The sequence below is a fragment of the Rousettus aegyptiacus genome, unplaced genomic scaffold, assembly GCF_014176215.1.
Source record: "Rousettus aegyptiacus isolate mRouAeg1 unplaced genomic scaffold, mRouAeg1.p scaffold_m13_p_13, whole genome shotgun sequence".
Taxonomy (NCBI): domain Eukaryota; kingdom Metazoa; phylum Chordata; class Mammalia; order Chiroptera; family Pteropodidae; genus Rousettus; species Rousettus aegyptiacus.
Genome location: NW_023416288.1, coordinates 48,060,597 through 48,080,220, shown reverse-complemented (window position 1 = coordinate 48,080,220; position 19,624 = coordinate 48,060,597). Strand labels below are relative to the sequence as shown.

Below are 19,624 nucleotides of genomic sequence, written 5' to 3'. Positions count from 1 at the left end.
CCGCGGGCGTGAGATGCTCACGGGAGCCCTGGGCCCCTGTGCCACGAAGGCTGGGGACGGCTGCACTCAGGCGATTTACCCGCAGTGCAGCTTGAGCAGAGCTGTGCCCAGACCCCGAGATCGCTGCACCTCTGCACCCGAACACGAACCCGGGGAGCGGGGGTGCAGCCCGCAGCCCCTGTGATTGAGCGCAGAGCAGAGTGGGGACGGCCGAGCGGACAGGAGCGCGGGGGGCGCCCCACGCCGTTTCTGGGGGACGGCCCCCACGCGTCGCCCTCACGTACAGACGGGAAAGCCACGCGTCCCGAGCTGCCGGCGGTGGCCGCGTCACTCTCGTCTCTCCGCGGCCCGCGGGACGCGTCACCCAGACACAGCCGGCGCCTCCCGGCGCCCCTGCCACAGGGACACCCCGCTCTGCTCGGCCTCGGCCCCCACCGTGGCCTCGCCAGCCCCCGCCCTGGGCACGACGTCCACAGTCGCCAAGCGGAGGCTCGTCCCCTGAGCCGACGCCCGCTCGCCGGAGCAGGGACGCCGTCCGGACAGGCCCCGGCCTGCTGTGCCGACCCCTCCTCAGCGACCCCTCCCCGTCCCCTCGGCCACACGCCCGGCACCCTCCGGACCACGGTCGCAAACGGGGCCGAGGCCGCAGTGCACAGGGCGACGGGGCGGCAAACGTGCGGCCGCCACCTCCGCCCCGTCTCTGCGTTACTGGAAACATGCTTGAAACGTGCGGCCCGCTCCGCACCGAGCGCCGATCACAAGCTCTAGCGAGGGGCGGGCGCCGGCGACGCCTGCGGAGCTCACGCCACGCTGCGCACGACGCCCATGTCCCGCGAGTGCGGACGGCCGGCGAAGCCCCCGCGCCTGCCGGCCGCCCCGGCCACTGAGACGGCCTCAGGCCTCCGCCTCGAGCACGCTGTCCCCCGCCCTCCGCCACAGCAGCTGGGGGCCAGACCGCCGCAGGGGACGGGCCGGGCGGACCGTGGGCGCGACCCCCCGCCCGCGCCGCGCTCCCGGGGCGACTTACGTGGGCAGCGTGGCCGGGCCGGGCCATCTGCGCGACGTCGGCGCTGTTGGTGATGTTCCGCAGCGTCCGCACGGCCGGGCTCCAGGGCGCCGTGCCGTCCGGCCTGTCGGAGCTGGGCAGGTGCGGGCCTGCCGTGGCCAGCGCCCCCCGGCCGTCCGGGGGCAGCAGGCTCCCAGGCACCGGCGGCACGTTGGCACACAGGTTGATGAGGCCGGCCTCGCGGCCCGGGGCCAGCCGGCGCTTCACCGTCGCGGCCTGGGGGACCTCCGCGGGCGTCCAGTTCAGGTTCCGGTCCTGCTTCTCAGGGGACGAGTCCGAAGAGTCGTCGAACATCAGCTCGCCTTTGACCGGCTCGGCGTGCGGCTTGGGCGAGAACGGCCGGTCGCCCGACGGGGACACGGCCCGCGAGCTGGCGGGGCTGGACTTGCCATCGGAGCTGCCGTCGCGCTGGGAGTCCCGCTCCGCGGTGTCGTCCGCCGCCGCGTACACGACCAGGCGGGGGTGGTAGCAGGCCTCGTCCTTCCTCGCCTTCTCCGAGACGCAGTCCAGCACCCAGTCCGGCGTCACCACCTTCACGCTGGCTCTCCTCAGGGCACATTCGTACTTCTCCTGCGGGAGCGGCACACGCGGTCACCCAGCACGTTCCCCGCAACTGCGCGTCCGCGACAAGGACGTCAGAGGGACGTCCGGCGCCCGGCGCTGCTCTGCCTGCCCACGGGGCCCCCGCCTCTCGGACAGAGGGCGCGCCCACGACGAGCCACGGGGCAGTGCCGCGCCTGCTGGGCTGTGCTGGACGGTCAGCATGTCTAACGCGTCCCTGGGGGAGAATGACGCCCCCAACCTGGGAACCCCGCCTGGGAGGCGACCCCGCGACCCCACAGCCCCACCGCCATTTAGAGGTGAGCCCTGTGCTTACTGGGACGTGGTGTCATACAGTCTAGACTACGGAGAAGAGAGCCGTGTGGAAAAGTCACTACGTGCACGTTTATAATGACGCTCAGTATGAGGCCTTTTAAAAAACTGCCAATAGGACGAAAAATAGATTCGCACAAATAACAAACTGAAGTTTGACTGGATTTGAAAGGAAACTCCAGAGATTCGACAATTTTCCTATGTTCTCCATGTAAATAAACTCGAATTTCTTTGTAGTCAGAAGTCACGTCCGGCTCAAAATAAAATTTGCAATCATCTCACACTCTTTGTGGAATGCTGCTCGGCATAAATTATATAAACTAACAATCGGCTTTATGAACGGAATCCAATAACCAATGTAAAGCTCAAAAAAAGACCCGGCTCCTGGATCGGCCCACGACGAGGTGGGCAGGGACGTGAGCACTCACCCCCTTCGGCTCCGGCACGACCAGGTGCGTGCACGTCCTGTCCAGGTGCAGCTGGCACGCGCCCCCGTAGAAGGTGAGCAAGGCCCACAGGGCGCTCCTGTCGTCAGGGGCCACCTGCCGGGGAAGCGGGGGGCAGGCGCTCAGCATGCGTTTCGGTGACACGACGCGGGCGTCCGCCTCCGGGGACACACGCTGCGGCCTCGTGGCGCTTCCGCTCCACCCGCTTCCCTCTCTCGTTCAACGGAATCGACCTACGGTGTCGGCGGGAACAGCCGAGCTTTCGGCCATTTGCTCGTTACCTGACACAGCTGCATCCCCATCGTAACGCCCATTCGGACGTCACTTTTTTGCCTCGTCACCAAATGAATGAAAAAAGACACTTATCTCCACACTCCAAAGACTGAGCGGAGGATTGTTTCATTCTATCACGGAAACGTGGGGGGAAAGAGCAGAGAGCCGACACACGCTCCACGTGCCAACTGTGTCAGTGGCGGAAACACCTTCGGCACAACAGCGGTGCCAGAACCAGATTTAAAAGACTCCCGATTCACGAACAGACCACACACACACGCTAACTGGGAAGCGAGTAAAACAAAAAAATAAAGTGCAGTGGTTTGTGAGATCAGGGGGCGTGTGCACGTGCCGTGGCACCGGGAAAAGGAACGGGGCCCGAAAGACGGGGCCTCGCGCCCGGCTGGGGGACGGGGCCGGCCCTCACGGCGCCGCCCGCCTGCTCCGTGCCAGGAACTGCGCCGGTCTCTGTGTGGCCCCCACCCCACCCCCCCCCCCCCGCTGCCACGGGAGCGGGCACCAGCAGCCCCGTGTCCCGGGAGCAGACATGCGTAGAGGTGTGTGTGGCTCGTGACCGGGAACTCCGGCTCTCAGACCGGGTCTGACCCGGACCGCGTGGCCCCTGGCACTCTGTCCTGCTGCCCCAACACAGGCACTACCGAAAATTATTCCTAAAAGGTAAAATTTTAGAGTTGGAAAGACAAACATTTAAGAAAAATAGAGGTGTTAGCATTAATCCTAAAGTAACCATTTAACCAATTTTCTTCTGGATCATCGATTATAAAATGAGGATTACGGTTAGGAATTCTGCACTGTGTCTGAGGTTAATTTTTAAAAGTATTGATACATAACAGTTTTATTTTTAGTTGCCATTATTCAGCTTGCCAAAACTCTAACATTCTACGTCTACTCTCATCCACTTTACAAATAATTCTAGGAATTATTCTGCATTCCACACTTCTCGGCCTTCTAACGAGAACACATTCATTTTATAAAATCACCTTTAAAAGTCATTTTGTATTTCTGACTTAGTGTTACATTTCAGAAGACTACATCAAAAGATTATTTTTATTACAGGCTTTCACAAAACATCTCTATCCTGCAGTGTCTCGGGGAGGCGAGATTTAATCATATAACACAGATCACTCCGATGAGCCACTACGTAATCTTTATTTTAAAAGGGATTCAAGAACCAGCTAGACGTGCCTTTCTTACAGAGATCTGGCCACACGCCAGCTAAGTACGGTTCTTAGTCCACTGATGGCGTGACCCTGGCCCTCGCCCCCCGCTGGCCCGTGCTGCCGGCGTGGTCTCAACGGGGCCCAGCACCTTGCTGTGGAGAGAGCGTCAGACAGGGAGGGGACCGGGGGTGACTCGGGGGTCCCCAGAACCAGCCGTGCCACCCTGGAGGCAGACTCACCCGCGGACGCGTGGCTGACGTGACCGCCAACACCCACAGCACCTCGTGCGACGAGCCGCTACCGGCCCAGATCAAGAACGCTCTTCCCGGACCGAAACGCGCGCGCGGGTCGCCCGGTGGTGCCAGGGCCTTAGGGCCAAAACGCAACCCTGCGAGGGTGTCTGAGAGCCGCCCCTCCTGCTGAGCCCTGGGCAGCACTCCGCAGGGGACTGACTCCCCTCCCCGCCACCCTCTGAGACCCAGCCAGCACCACTGCCCTGCACGGCGAGCTGCCGCTGGGTCCCCGTGTGCTTGTCCCCACTGCTCTAGGCTGCTCTAGCGGGAGCAGAGGATGGTCACCTCGCTTCCGTCCCGACACCAGCCGGAAACGCCTGCCCGGGGGTCTCGCCCGTGGGAGCTGCCCCTGACCCGGCTAGATCACGAACTGTCTGCCTGCTGACGCAAGGCCGGAGTCTTGGGGAGGAATCACACCTTGAACCTCCCTGAAATCTTTCCAGTACCTAGGGCAGTGCAAGGCATGTGGGTAGGCTGTCAAGAAGTACTTGTTGACTGAGCTATGGAACGGAAAGGCCTTTTATTTTTCAGTCCTCCGGGTTTAAACCCTGGCCGGGCTCTCCATCAGCTATTAAACTGATATACCAAAAACAAAGAGAGAGAATTTTATCATAAAGAACTTTCAGAATTTACATGCAACACAAACCGAAAAGAGAGTAACCATAACTAAACTTACTTATCGCTGGGACAGAGAAGGGATCAAATTCGGACGGGTGACAGCATTTGCATGAAAAGCCGAGTCTGACCAATGACTTAGCGACGTTAAGCTTTTACCTGGCCCCGTGTCCCTCTACTACGAAGGCATTTAGAGAAAGCAGGACTGTCGTCAGATCCCTTCCGTCTCCCCAGAACCCGTGACACGCCCTTTCCAACGAATGACTCTCCGTGGTTTTAGAATAAGCTTAAACAATACAGCTTGGCTTGTTATAATCTTTCGTAGCCTGTGGGTTTTTAGCTGGAGTCTGCGAGGACAGAACACGATCAGCGGCTCTAACCAGTCCCGTCCCCCGCGGCCCGTCCCCCGCCACTGCTGACGCGGGGCCCCCTCGCAGACGGCTCCCACACTCCTGTGCGACAGCCTGCTCCCTTCCCCTCGGAACATTCCCCACGCCTTCACAGAGTCGCGAAGCCTAATTCAAAAACGGGTGAGTGGCTGGTGTGCAGGGGCCTCTGAACCACTGCCGAACGGCGGGTGGTCTCACAGCAGGGCTTGGCTGACGCCCTCACGTACCCATCCGCCCTTCCTCCGTCACCCTGGGGTGGACTTCTGAAGCTCAGAGAACCGCACGGAGGCAGAGCGAGCATTTAAGGTTGTGCACACGGCTCAGCTCGACTTGTCTGGAAATCAGCAGCCGAGACCAGCGCCCCTGCGGCAGGGAGTGGTCCAGGCCCCGCGTCCCCCGCACAGGCGCACGGCAGGGGGCGGGGTGCGGGCCCCGCGTCCCCCACACAGGTGCGCCACTACCAACCCCACCGGCGCAAGTTCTTACCTCGCTGCTACTAAAATGCTCAGCTCCTTGAAAATAGTGTGTAAAGTGTTTTAATTATCGTTTGTAATTCTTTATAAAAAGTTGTAATTTTACTTTTCTGCTTTATCTACTGAGGTCGTATTTTCTTCTTATTGATCTGTATGAGCCCTTTATTAAGAAAATTCTCTTTGCCTGTGTTTGACTGGATTTTCCTTGTCATTATAACTTCATTTTTACTATTTTTTCATATCGAGTTTTAAATCTTAGCAATTCTTTAGGCTTGAAAGACCACTTCACCCCATTAGAACTCCACGTCTTAAAACTAAGCATGAATGTGTAATTATAAGTGTCACAAGGTCACATTGAATATGCAATTTAGTAAATAGCTTCTCTAAAACTGATTCACAAACAGGTCATACATCCAATCACATAAAAACTTGGCATTGTCACGTGTAAATAACAGCAGACTCATAGTCCCATGCTTACCTGAGAGAGGCAGGCGGTGATTCCAAAAAAAATCTGACATGACTCTGGGGAAAAACCATTTACTCTGTAGTCATTATTAAGAGTCCAACGAGATCAGACCAGGGCCAGCTGAACGTCACTGACACCCTGCCCACCCCCTGGGACGTGACCGCCCTCCGCTAGGGAAAGAGACTTAAGTGGCCAAAGGCCGGGGCGGACTGGGAAACAGGGACCCGACAGCACGGGAAAAGCCGGTCTCCTCACTCACACCCTCGCGAGGGGGCGCGACACACTCTCGGGGGGCGGGGGGGGAGAAGGGCCGGCCGCGGGCGTGCGCCTGACACACGGGTGCGCAGCCGTCATCGTAACGGCATCCTCCAGCATGGCGTGGGAGTGTGGCCACGTCCCCGGGCGCGGGAGTCCCTACCCCGCGGCCACCGTGACCTGCCTGGGACCAGACGACTTGGCTGCAGCCCCCTCTGCTAAAACGAGGGTCCGGACAGGATGGGTCCCCGCCTGAGCTCAAGCTCTGGTGTCCAGGCTTCATTCCGAGCCTGGGGCTGACCCCTGCCCCGGGGGCGGGAAGCGGCAGGACAGAGCGCACGGCCGGCCTGCGGCCACACTCTCGCCCCCAAGAGCCCTTCCCCGCCCCCCTGCCCCAAAAGGATACGGCAGAAGTGCTCCACACTGCGCGGACAGCGTCACCCAGGAAGGCTGCAAGACAAGACAGGCTCAGTCAGCGGCGGCGGCTCGCGGCCGGCGCGTCCAGGTTCCGGCCTCGGGCGTGCAGTGTGGGAGCATCTCGGATCTGTCACTGACGCCCGAGGCGAAAAGCTGTCACCGGCCAAACCCCACCGGGTCTCCAGAACACCACGTGCAGAGCCTCAAGCTCTGGGGTTACGCACTTCTCGCAGCTTAAGCCCTCGGGCTGGGAGCTGTCCCCCTGGAGGGACAGGGGTCCGACGGCCGTCCTGCCCCGTGCAAGGCCCCTTCTTCATCCTGAATCAGGTCTAAACTCTTTTTTGTCAGTGAAGCCAAGTAGACGCACGTTAGCAAACCATAACAAGGAACCTTTTTATAAATTCTAGAACTCAGGTTAATTATAAAATGAAAGATTACCACCTTTTTGAGTAATTTATATTTTTGAAAAATTATCTTACCTTATACCTCTGTATCTAACTTTGAAAATCACGTTAATCATCATGCTGATGGCTCTGCCCCACAGAATTACCACGTACAAATCCAGCCGCGCCCCCACGTGGCCAGCCAATTTCCAGAAACTTCGGCCGACAGAAACCAACCAACAGCCCAGTCACGCACCGAACATGCCCTGAAAACCCGCTGCGTGGCGGAGGCGGCGCAGGGCACTGTGGCCGGAATGCCCCGCGCGCCCCCCGCCCTGGCCCCCTGCGCCCCGAGGCGCGAGCGTCGCCGCCCGCCACGTGCGCCGTGAGGGAACTTCGGCGACCGAGCGGCCTCGTCTTCCGGGCGACATCGACGAGTTCTCAGCACGAGCTCGTCTTCTGCACACACGGCACAGGACGCTGAACGTCGTACGGAGGCTGGCTCTGCGTGGCGGGATCACACCACGGTGACCGGATGATTCCACCCGACGCTGCGGCTGACTCACGGGGCGCCGTGCGGGGGCTGAGGGCCGGCGCCCACCCCGCCCTGCGTGGCCGCCGTGCGGGCCCCGGCTGCACCCCGGGACGCCCCCGCCCCACTGGCGCCCACCTCCGCGTTCGGAGCAGCGCCCGGGGCCCACTCCACTCCCAGCAGGGGCACCCAGGGCCTGGCGCCAGGGCGGCTTCTGTTCCCCTGGGCGGCGTCCGGGCTGCTCGGAGCCGGGCTGGCGGGGGGCGGCAGGCCTCTTCTCAGCCGTGGGGAGGGGCCGCTGCGGGCATGGCCCCGTGAGGAAGCAGACGCCGGAAAGGTGCCCCTCACGCTGTCCACGCAGCTGACACCTGCCGAGTCGTCTGCCCACAGCCTCAGGGTCAGCACGGGAACGGCCACTTGAAGGCTGGGCCAGCGGTCACGAAGTCCACGCACGGCAGACTCACGCTGAGGCCGAGTCGGAACGTCCAGGAGATGAGGCGGAGCTGAGGAGCAGGACGCGCTCGGCCACGATAGCGCAGAAACGGCGAGCTGAGCGCGTGACGGGCAGCTCCAGCCCCCAAGGCAAACGCCACACACAAGTGAACCGCTGTGGGCGGCACGGCTAGCGCCTCCTCCAGCACCCAAGGCCGCGTGGAAAATGGTTCCATTAAAAAATTTATTTTCAGAGTTTTAGTGCCTAAGAAGCAAGTTCTAAATATCTCCAAAATTCAAAGATGTAAAAGTAAACTGTCCCAGTGCACGAGGCGCCTTGTTTTTTAAAGTGCGTGAGCCGACCTGACATCAGGCAAAGCCGGGCGCATGCTTGGGGGACCAGCCTCAGCCTCGGCGGCCAAATGCAAACCCCTCCCCAGGAGCCGAAGCCCATCGCCAAGGCCTGCCGGCGACAGAGGATGGGCTCAGGGTCGACAGGCACCGTCCGGGGGGAGAAGGAGCCGCCGGACCAGCTCGGAGCAGCCCCGTCATCCTGCGGCTGTCGTCCCGGACAACGCAGATGCCGCCGCGAACGAAAGGCAGCTGGGCGCAGAGCCGGCGGGGGGTGGCGCAGGCTGACGGCTCGCGGACCTGCTGGACGCGCGGGGGTGCAGGGCTGCGCCCAGCCGGGCGGGCAGGACGGCGGAGCCCGCGACGGTGGAGCCCGCGCCAGGGCGTGGGCGGCCGCCTGCTGCCCGGAAACGCCACCTCTGCTCAGCTCCGACCCGGAGCACGGATCGGTGACCACTGTGAAATGCCGCCTCGCAGCTCGGATGCCCCATGGCTCTGGGGCGGCCGTGCCCAAGTACCCACACACCGAAGGGCGCACTGGGATCTCCTTTCCTTTCTCCTTTACACTTCAGCTTTGGCCATTCACAGACATAAAACACGTGTGCACATACACAAGCTTTAAATTACGTGACGTCACCCTAATACGAATTTCATTTCGGGGTATAACACGACACTCGGTACGGAAGGGGGCTTAGGGTCCCCACTGTTGTAAGTGGTCTGGCAACGCTGACCTCAGCCTCCAAAATCCGTCACAAAAGTTTTAAGGTTCACTACGGAACCGACGCACGCTCCACGCAGTCGCCTTGACGAGACCGTAGGTCCCAGGCTACTTGCAGGACAGCAAGAGAGTGCAGGAAGGGGCGGTAACCAAGATGCAGCCCCTGAGCGAACTGGAGACAAAACTGCGGTCCCACGGAGCCCACGGCCCGGTGCCTGTGGCAAGTCCTTCTCGCACAAAGTGACATCAGTGGGGCGGCCGGGGCCCCGTGGATCTGGGTGCAGAGGGAGCCATGCTGGCCACCGAGAGGAGCGTCCGCCAAGGAGCTGGCCACTGCTCTCTGCTGCAGGTCCTGGGTCCTTCTGGCCTGTGCGGCCGTCTCTCCAGAGTCTGGCTGGCGAGAACCTTCTCGTGTGGCAGATCTGCTTTCCCGTTGATTTTCAAAACCCAGGTCCTGAGCCCACAAGGCAGGGTCTCAGGGCTTGGACAGCGGTCGGTGCAGGCGCCCTGCCCCCCACCCACCCCGACTGTGGCCCTTCCCAGCCCCCGCCTCGGCCGTTCCTGGGCACAACCGCCTTCATCTGGCTGTTCCTAAAGCAAAGCCCTGTGACAACGTGGACGAGGGGAAGAGACGGCGGCCAGACGCAGCTGTTTCAGAGCACGTGTGCCGCCCAGGAGATGAGAGAAACGCAGCCGTCTCCCGTTGACGGAAAAAGAAGGGCAGCTCACGGAGGGACGCCACGTTTTCCAAAATTTGATATTTTCGGTGATCAAACTGCTAAAAACAAAATGCTATAAAAAGGAAAATGTCATTCTTCCCAAAGAACATCGATGAGTTAGAACGATGCAAAAATAACAACAAAGTGAGATGGCTCGTGGCGCTCCTACGGGAGTGAGGTTGGCTCTACGATCCATAAGTTACGCGGGGCGAACAGGAAAAGCGTGTGAAGCGGGGTCCCCTGCCCCGGGCATGGGCGGGCACCAGTCGGTGGCCTGTTAGGACCCAGGCCGCACAGCAGGAGGTGAGGGGCGGGCGGGCGCGAAGCCGCATCTGCATCTGCAGCCGCCCCCCAGCGCCGGCACCACCGCCTCGGCTCCGCCTCGGATCCTCAGGCGTGAGATGCTCACGGGAGCACCGGTCCCTGGTGCCAGAAAGACTAGGGACCACTCGCTGGTTTAAAGGGTCAAAATTACAAAATTAAAACGTGAAGACATTTAACTGCAGTCACCTATCGGCAGCGACACAGCAGCACAGCACGCAGGTCGACAAAACACCCCGCTTTCCAGAATAAACCACTCATAGGTCACGCTGATGGTGGTACCGACGGCCGCCAGCTGGACGGTGCCGCCGATGGCCTGTGACCCCTGCCGGAGAGCAGCTGAACAGCACAGCAGTCGGGGGACAGGACACGGCAACCAGGCCCCGTCACCGCGGGACGGAAGGTGACTGTCCCCGGACCCAGAGGCTTCTGGAATCAAATGCGCTTCCTCCTGACACCCTCCCCGCCGGCCTGGGGCTCCCAGCGGCCAAACGGGGTGGCCCCGCAGCCGGAGCAGACGCTGGCGGACCCAGGGTTTGCCGCGCCCGAGCACACACCCTCAGGTGACGTCACGCGCAGAGGGCACTGGGTTCGCCACCGACCTTCACGACAGGCAAGTCGAAGACCTCCCGAGCTTCCCCGACCTCCGGGTTGTCGCCGTCTTCAGAGATGATGTGTGAGGCCAGCGCGTTGTAGGACACTTCCTTAGCCTTCCCGGCTTTCAGCAGCTGAATGACCTAAAAAACCCCACAAGGGTTAAAACGGAAGCCATGGCATTTCATCCTCGGTTCACACAAACTACTGAGAACGGTGACAATTCCAACCAAAACCGCGCCACGTTCTCCACATAGGACTAGCACCCCTGTACTGACTCACAGACGATGAAACCCGTGGGGACGACAAGGTACAGCACCCCTCAGGTCACCGGCCAAGGCAGCGTGAGGCTGCCACGGGCCGGCCCCCGAGCAGCGCCCGTCCTGCAGGGAAAGGGCTGACGGGCGAGCGGGCGCAGCGCCCGGCGCCGAGACGCCGCTCGAAGCCGGGGCGTGGGCGGCTGCCCCACGGGGACGTGTCTGGAAGAGGAGCCGGCAGCCCCGGAGGGCTGGGAGGACTTCCTGCGCCCAGAGGCCCTGCGTCTCGAGGAGTCTCTGGGCACCGGCGCCCCGCGGGGGGTGCACTGGGTGGGCTCATGGGGACCGAGCCCAAGCGGCCTTCCCACTGCGCCGGGCAAACACGCACACCCTGCACTCGGCAGCAGGATGCAGAAGTGGCTCCAGAGAGGCACGAGGGGTCTCGGGCAGGCAAGTGGCACAACCACAGTTTCCAGAAAGACCGACGTCAGTCTAAGGATGGGCTGGGCCGGCCACGTGTCTGGAGCCAGGACACCGGTAAAGGACCAGCCGCAAAGCCCGGGCGGAAGGGCAGCCACCTGGACTGACGAAACGTCGCCAGGGACAGGAAGGGCCGACGGCGCGGAACCAGCAGACGTGGGGGCTGCGAGGGTGCTGGCGGCCAGGGCCGCCCCGAGGCCAGCCCAGAGCAGGGGCGGGGCCAAGGGCTGCTCCCGCCCGGGGGCCCTGTGGAAGGCGGGAGGCGGCTGGGTCCCCCCCGCCGGGGTCGGCAGCACATGTGAGATGGCAGTGAGGGGACCGCGACGGTGACCCCGGGGGCGCAGGGGGGCGGGGTGCGCGGGCTCACGAGGCGCCCGCACGTGGGACCGCCTCTTCAGGATGTTTTACTGACCATCCGGAGAGAGAACTGGGAGAGATGACAAGGATTTGACAATGGCCATTAGCCACCAGCCGCCCTGACCTGCAAGCATCCCAGCCCCGCACACCACTCGACCTGCCTCAGGGAAACGCACCCCCACCCCGGCCCCTGTCTGCGTTCCTGACCCCACCGCCTTCCTCACGAGTCCTGAGATCCCGACCTCCGCCACGTGCCGTGCTCTCTCGGGCACGCGCACGCAGGTGCAGACCCCCGCCCAGGCCTCGCGGTCCCCGGGCCCCTTCCCCGCGTCATTAACGCCGAGCGTCTTGAAACGACAGCCCAGCCTCTGCGCAGACTGCCCCACGTGGGCTCACCGCCGCGCGGCCCCCTAGCAGCCCTGCGCTGGGAATCCGCAGGGCGGCCGCGGTGAGGCCACCCCGCGTCACCGCTCCAGATGCACCGACCACCCCGACGCGCCCCAAACACATCGACTCCTTCTTTCCTTAGCACACCATCTCACGTGGAGGAAATCGCCTTCCACCCTTTCCCTAGCTGGAACATTCGGGGTGCCTTCTCCCAGCACCTACCACCTGCACCCTCATGCCTTCGGGGAAGCTACCCACCCCCACCCACCACCGAGGCCCAACCTCCTAGCACACCTGGTACCAGTCCAATGCCTGACGAGCACAAGGTGTTCTACACACGTCGGCTTGCTGAGCCCGTATTTATAAGCTTCTGAGGGCCCAGACGTTCTAGCTCTGAACTTTTTAGACAATCTGCTGTTTTAGACCCAAGCGGTTTCTAAGCTCTTAGGTTCACAGTTGAAAACGTGGCTCCAGGTCCCTTGTTCCAGGTTGTCAGCAGCTTTCGGTTCAAGTTCCCTGTACAAGCCAACCCCTACCGTGACACAGGAGACAGGGACGAGGGGGCTTGCAGAGGGGTGGCAGGACGGGGAATTGTCCTTGCTGGGAAAGGCCGGCCCCGGCAGGCGCTCATTCCCATCGGGTAGCCGCCAGCACCTCCTCAAGGCCAAAGGCAAAGCTAGAAGTCTCTTCACCCTAAACTTATAGTAGGAGGAGGATGACCAAAGGGGGGGTCACCCAAGGGAGTCTAGTCACCGCGACCCCCACACACAAGCCTCTAGAAGGCCAAGACCACTCAGGCCCCTGCAACTCCCTCTGTGGCAGCCCCGTTCCCTTGTCTGCACTCCCCCCACCCCCCACCCCGCCCCCAGTGCCCTGCCTCCGAGCTCAGCACTGCTGACCAGACGCTCAGGCGACATAACTGCATGGACCAGCGCTGAGAGAGGGAACTCGGTGGAGATCCACCCGAAGACGCTCCTTCCCACGCAGAAGCGGAACGTTCTGAAGGTTAAACGGCTGCACTACCTGGAACACGCTCAGGAAAAGCCAGGGGACCCTTTTACGAGCCCACGCTACAAATAATTAACCGTCGTGATGCTGCTACCTGGGTGTTCTCCACATTTACTGTATAATTCACCCAATTGGGAAAATCTGGGAATCCGAATTTGCTGATGAACTGAGCTGTTCGCAGGAGGATACAAGATAACAGCTGAGCGGCTGCCGCACAGGGGCCTCGCTAACCGCCCCCTCCCCGTGGAACCGCCCCCTCCCCGTGGACCCCGGGGCCTCCACGCAAGCCAGGTTCCCCCTCTCGGGATCCCAGACACCCGAGCCAGCGGGCAGCAGGAGCCAGCGGGCAGCAGGGAGACGCGCCTGTCCAAATCCCGCCCCAGAAAGCGAAAAGTGCGAGTCCAGCGGAGGCCGCGCGCTCGGGGGGCGTGGGGGCTTTACGGCCATGCGACACGACGCCAGCTCCCCCAGGCGGAGGACGGTGACAATCGGCGCTAGGCCCAAGCTAGGGCTCGCGAAGAGCACCGTGCACGCGGACCCCCGCGCAGACCCCCTCCCACGTGCCCTTCCCGCGTCTGCGGTCTGGGCGCACCCGAGGGTCCCGCACACACCCCCCACGCTAGCGTGTCCCGCAGACCCCTTCGCTCCCCTCCCCGGGTCCTCTCCCCTATCGTGAGCGTCCCGCAGACCCTCCCCAAGTACCCTCCCGAGGGTCCCCCGCCAAGGGTCCTGCAGACCGCCTCCCCAGGTCACTCCTGCCCTCGCGAGGGTCCCGCCAATCCCCGCACACAGGTCCCCTCCCTGCCCTCTGGCCTCGGCCTGCTCTGCTCCCGGCGGCGGAGCTCCGCGCTGCCAGGCCGGCCGGCCCGGCGGGGACCGGGCGGCGGGGCCCCGACGTTCTGCGCCCGGGCGCGCACTCGCGGCGGGAGCGGGGACGGACCGGGGACGCGGCGGCAGGGGCGGCGCGGTACCTGCGGGTCGATGTCGCCCACCGCGTAGTACTTGACCTCCCTGAACATCTCCTCGGGAACTTTGGGCGCCTGGTCCGACATGGTCGCGGCGGCTCCCGCACCGCCCCGCGGGGCCCGGTCCCCAACGGCGCGGCCCGCGCGGCCCCGACCCCGTGCTGCGAGTGCGCCCGCTCCCCCGCCCTCCGCGCCCCCGCCCGCGCCGAGCGGCCCAAACGCGGGAGTCGCGCGCGCCCTGCGGGACGCACCATCCTGCGCGGCCACCGAGGGGGAGCGCCGAGGGGCGGGCTGCCAGCGGACAGCGCCCGGCGCGTCCCCTGCGCCCGGCGGCCCCGAGGGCAGAGGCACTGGCAGGCCCGCCCCGGAGCCAGGGGACGTGAGGCCGCCGCGCCCTCACGAGTGGGCCCCAGGGACGCGGGGAAACGCGCCCCCCCCCCGTGCGGCCCGAGTGGGCCGGTCCCAGGAAGGAGGGGACGCGAGGCCCCGCCCACCGCACGCGGGGCCGCTCGGGCAGCGCATGCGTACGGGGCGGGGCGTGCGGCGCGGGGGCGGGGCGCCGGGCGGCGGCGATGGCGGCGGGCGCGGCGCGGCGCTCGGCCTCCGTCTCGGGCACAGCGGACGCGGGCGTCATCGGCCGCTGTCCGACCGGCCCCGACGTAACGCCTCAGCCTGAAAGGCCAAGTCCCGGCTGAGGACGCGGGCGCTAGGTCGCATTGCGGCCCGAGCACCGTGGGCTGGCCGAGGCGCCCTGCTTTCCCGGCCCGAACCCCAGCCCTCCGGGGACCGGGGCTGGGGGCGTGATCCCCGGCGACGAGGGGGTCACGTGTTCTTGCTCTGACGTCATCCCGCCCGCGAGCCCGTGACGTGTTCCTGCTCTGACGTCATCCTGCTTTTGAGGTCGTGACGTTCCCGCTCTGACGTCATCCCGCCCGCGGGGTCGTGTGGTGTTCTCGCTCTGACGTCGTCACAGGCGCGGCGGGAGACGTGTTCGGCCCGCGCCTTTTCACCTGGTTCTCGGGTTTCACCTTCGGGGTCTCTGGAGCCCGAGGGCCCAGGCGGGGTGGTGGGAACGCACAGCCTGCACCCCGAGCCCTGGACGAACTCCAGACGGCTGTCTGCCTGGTCCCGGGGCGGTTGAGAATTGCTTTGCGAACGGGGACGGGAACGTGAATCAGCCCCCTACTTTCCTCTCCACGTGTCCTAAGTCTTCACACACCGTTGCCATTTCCCGCCAAGCAGAGAGCCGTCTTTAAATGTTAGTGAAGTTGAGAACCCTCCCAGAATCACTGTGTCACCCTCATACTACATGAATTTTTCGGGGGGGGGGGGCGCATATTCCAGTTGGCTCATGTTCCATCATTTCTACTATCTTATAGAGAAGTTCAGAAAGTACAAAAGTGTTGGTGGTTCCTTGGTCCGGATGTCCCAGAACGTGGGCTGGCCCTCTCAGATCAGGTGGGCAGGGCTTCGGCTGCCTACGCGTGTGTAGGTGTGTGTAAGTGGTCTTGTGTGGACCTTTAAATGCACTTACGTTTTGCCATTCTAATGTCTTCGCCTTTCTGTCTCCTTCATTTTGCCTTTTGAGCAGTCGGAAATAGCCTTATTCGAAAGCGAACAAAATTTCAGATGATACAAGGATGGAGTGCTTGCCTGAGTAGGAATTTACCGTCCTTCCTTTGAATACTCACGAATGCTTTTGATAGCGACCATTAGAACAGTTTACATTGTTGGTCTGATCTCAGAAGCTAAGCAGGGTTGGGCCTGGTTAGTACTTGGATGGGAGACCACCTCAGAAGACCAGATGTTGTAGGCATAAAATATAATTTAAAAAAAAAAAAAGGGATTGTAAAATGACAAGGTCCTTGCAATCTGTGAGGTCAAGGGTTGCCTCGCCTAAAAAATATAAAATCTGTGCTAAGATGTCCCTGCGGTAAATTAGACCTGAATTCAGAACCAAAGTTATCCTGCCCTGTCATTGACCTGCATGAGAGAACTTGTCCAGCTCTTTCTTCCTCGGTTAAACACAAACTAAGCATGTGAATTTACATTAAAAGACTTAAAGCATACCTCAGCCAGGTGTTTTATTTTGTAAGTTAAAAAAGAACTCGTGGCATTCAGCAGGATGAGTTCACCCTGTTGTGACTTGTGACAAGCTGGTAAGGCAGATAATGGAACTAGGAAATGTGCTATGTAAAATCTCCTCGACCTGTCAGAAATCGTAAAACATCACCTGGGAGCTGTGCGAGGTTGGTGGAGCCACGTGGGCTCCCGGCCCCAACATCATGAAGGCCCCGTGGCATGGAGCACACTGAGGAGACGCCGCAGGGTGTAGCACCCACCCCTGCCTCGCCGGCAGTGAAGAGCGAACATCTTTAGATGAAATCAGATTTCATGCGGATCCTGGATTCCTGAGGAAGGCTGCAAACCGACACCCTGACGGATAACCCATCTACCAGAAGCCTGAAAGATGGCAACTCGGTTTTAAAAAAGCAACACCAAAACTCATAAAAATGGTCTTCAGCAAAGGCCTGCTTCTATAAGATGTCCATTCAGAAAGTTATAGAAAAAAACATTAAGACTGCTGTATTATTCATGAATAAATAGATATTCTTTGTTGATTTTTGTGGCACAAGATGACACACTTGGTAACAACAATCTCAGTTCATTAAACAGAAGTTTTGCATTTCTTTAACTTTGATGCAAGTACTGCCCAAATACAACACGCCTTGAGTATTAATATCTTCACACTTCTCCCAGCTAAGTTCAAAGCATGATCATTTTGTTGATAATCAACCTTCAGAGAATAAACAGCCTGTTTAATGCTGTTTAACTTTATAAGTAGGGTAATACATTTCTTATTTCCTATTTTGCAAAATTGATCATCTGAGGCTATTAAGAGTGAGATTAGAAAAAGCAATAATGGAATTGAGAATGTTTAACTCAAAGTGGCAAGAATTTGAGGCAGCAGTTTAGGTAAGTACTTCCAAATGGCTTTTTTAAAAACACATCTCTATAGGACAATCTCAGGCTTGTTCTCGTATTATGTTCAGCTAGTCACACAACCCTTAGATATTAATGTTTAGTAAACCTTTAGTTTGAGTTTGTAGGCCAACATTTAACCTTTTTGTGAAAGGGAATACTTATGTTAGAGATACAAACAGGCCAAGGTTTTATCACAGCAAAACGTGGGAACTTAAAGGACATTGTTTCTTTAGAAGATTGAGTCAGCTGACCCACAGGGCACTGTTGCCACCAACAGTCATCTAGCTATTTGGTGCAGAAAAACTAGAAAACAGATAAGCAAAAAAATACAAATTACCCCCAAATTCTATCCCCAGAAGCAACACTTGAAATCCTGTCGGACATTGTCCTATATAAATATATTTTTTCCTTAAAAAAAAAAATATTACACACTTCCGTCACTGCTTAAAACAAAACGGGAATGTCCCTCCAGGTGAGTAAATAACAGCTACATCACTTAATGGGTATAAGACTTTTAATGTACCTTAATTGAATCTTGCACGTTTGTCGTGTCCAATTTAACAATTACAGGGCTGCGATGACGCCGTCATCAGTAAAGGCGTGGGCGTGTGCCGCACCGCACTGTTCCACGCCTGCCCGCCGTCACTGAGCCCGCTGCCTGGCACACGGTCGAGAAGGCTCAGGTGGGCGAGTCAACGACGTCCCTTTGCTGCTCAGGGGTCATCTGGCGATGTCTGGTAACATCTTTGTCTCAGCAAGAGGGGAGAGGGGACTGCTGGCACCTGGCGGCAGAGGCCAGGAAGCTGCTAACCGTCCTGCGATGCGCAGGCCGGCCCGCCCCAGAGAATGTTCCCTGCGCACGGTGTCGGCCCTGCTGCTGCTGAGAGGCCTGCTTTAAGACGAAGTAACAGACGACATTCCATTGAATTAAAACATTGGAAGTGTCTTGCACACAACTTGGTGGCTTGCTGGGACAGTCTTCCTCCGTAGGCACCTGGCTTCTGTCACCACGTAGCTTTGCTGAGAGCCTTCGCTTCCAGCTCCGCAGATGCGGAGGAAGCAAGTAGAATGTCATGCAGGAGGGGCCGTGGCCAGGCTTAGCGAGCACAGCACACTCACGTGTCCCAAGCCGAGTTCTGTGACCCCCGACCTGAACCGCAAGGGAGGCTGGGAAATGCGGGCTTCCTGCTCGTCAGGGAAGTGGGGTGGGTGCTACCTGGCCAACTTATGCCGTTTTTAGTTTCGAAACAACATTCTTGTACAAATTAAGATTAGAGAATGCAAGATAACGTAAAACAAAGATCCTAAAGACAATTTCAAAAAACCACGCTTGCCCATAGCTGCTCCATTGATGTTTGTTGAGCTTGGGGTTCTTGGCTCTGCACGGAAAGGATTAATAGTGTCCCTAGAAAACAATCAGGTGTTGGTGGCGGGCTGGTCGCAGACGTGCTGGACACATTCGGTTCGTCCTCCCGACCCTCAGATCTGCGCTCTGCCCTTTACCCGGTTCTCAGCCCCAGGCCACGGGCCTGACCACACTGTGCAAATGCACTGCCTCACGCCCGGCTGTCAGCTGAACTCAGTGACTAGGAACCCCCACAGAAAGTCGGGGGGTAGGGGAGGAGACAGGGCTACGCTGCCCTTTGCCGGGTCCCTAGCCAGCGCCTAGAGCCCACAACGCAGCCCGCCCTTCGCGGCTCCCCTTCCTCCCAGGCCCTCGAGCTCCGTCCGTCCTCTGCACACGGGCCCGCGCCGCTCCGGCCCCCACCCCCGTCCTGCCCGCGCCTCCGTGAGCAGTCGGCTCTCTCGCCTCATTCCAACGTGCTGCTTCGGGTGCAACCGTAACTGGTAAATGTCCCTGCAGCCAGGGTGTGGGACATGGAGGCCGGGGTGCTGCTGGCTCTGAGGTGGGGAACAGTCCAGCGGAAGCGGTAAGCGCTCCATGACAGGCTGGCTGCAAGGTTCACTGTTGCTGCCCTGACGGCCTGTGAAGCATGTAGAGGAAACTTGTCGTCGTGACTCGCCTGGACCGCTGGCACGAGGCCCCGGCAGCGCCCGCACGCCGAGGCGTTCACATCTGTGGGGCGTTACGCACCCCGTCAGCCGCTGCGTCCGCCCCGGCCCCGATGCACCCACCTGGCCGGATCCCCCTCCACCCACGGGGCACTGAGGAGGCCGAGCCCCAGCGTGTTGGGGCCTTGCCCACGGCCACAGCCACTTGCTGAACTTGGGCTACACCACCTTTTCTGGACTTACTCTAATTCCTTCTTTAAAAAAAATAAAATAAAAGGAACAGAGTTTAATTTCATATATAATAGAAACAGAAAAAAAGGTAAGCTCTAAAAATATTTATGGTGTGGAAAACGTAACTTTGTATAGCTTGAAAAT

At 60.2% G+C, this 19,624-nt stretch overlaps 1 protein-coding gene across 2 annotated transcripts in view; it reads right to left on the bottom strand.

Annotated features, from left to right (window-relative positions):
- PAXIP1 (PAX interacting protein 1) overlaps positions 1-14,431 on the bottom strand; it is a 28,345-nt gene extending 13,914 nt beyond the window's left edge. The window contains exons 1-6 of one of the 2 annotated variants that reach the window (XM_036230615.1): positions 14,258-14,431; positions 10,806-10,940; positions 6,737-6,780; positions 6,088-6,151; positions 2,368-2,481; positions 1,028-1,636 (exon numbers count right to left, since the gene is read on the bottom strand). In XM_036230615.1, the coding sequence (XP_036086508.1) occupies positions 1,028-1,636; positions 2,368-2,481; positions 6,088-6,151; positions 6,737-6,780; positions 10,806-10,940; positions 14,258-14,338 (1,047 nt within the window). In that variant the 5' untranslated portion in view covers positions 14,339-14,431. The remainder of the gene's footprint in view (positions 1-1,027; positions 1,637-2,367; positions 2,482-6,087; positions 6,152-6,736; positions 6,781-10,805; positions 10,941-14,257) is intronic. The other variant, XM_036230616.1, reaches the window with a different exon arrangement.
- Between the last annotated feature and the right edge of the window lie 5,193 nt (positions 14,432-19,624).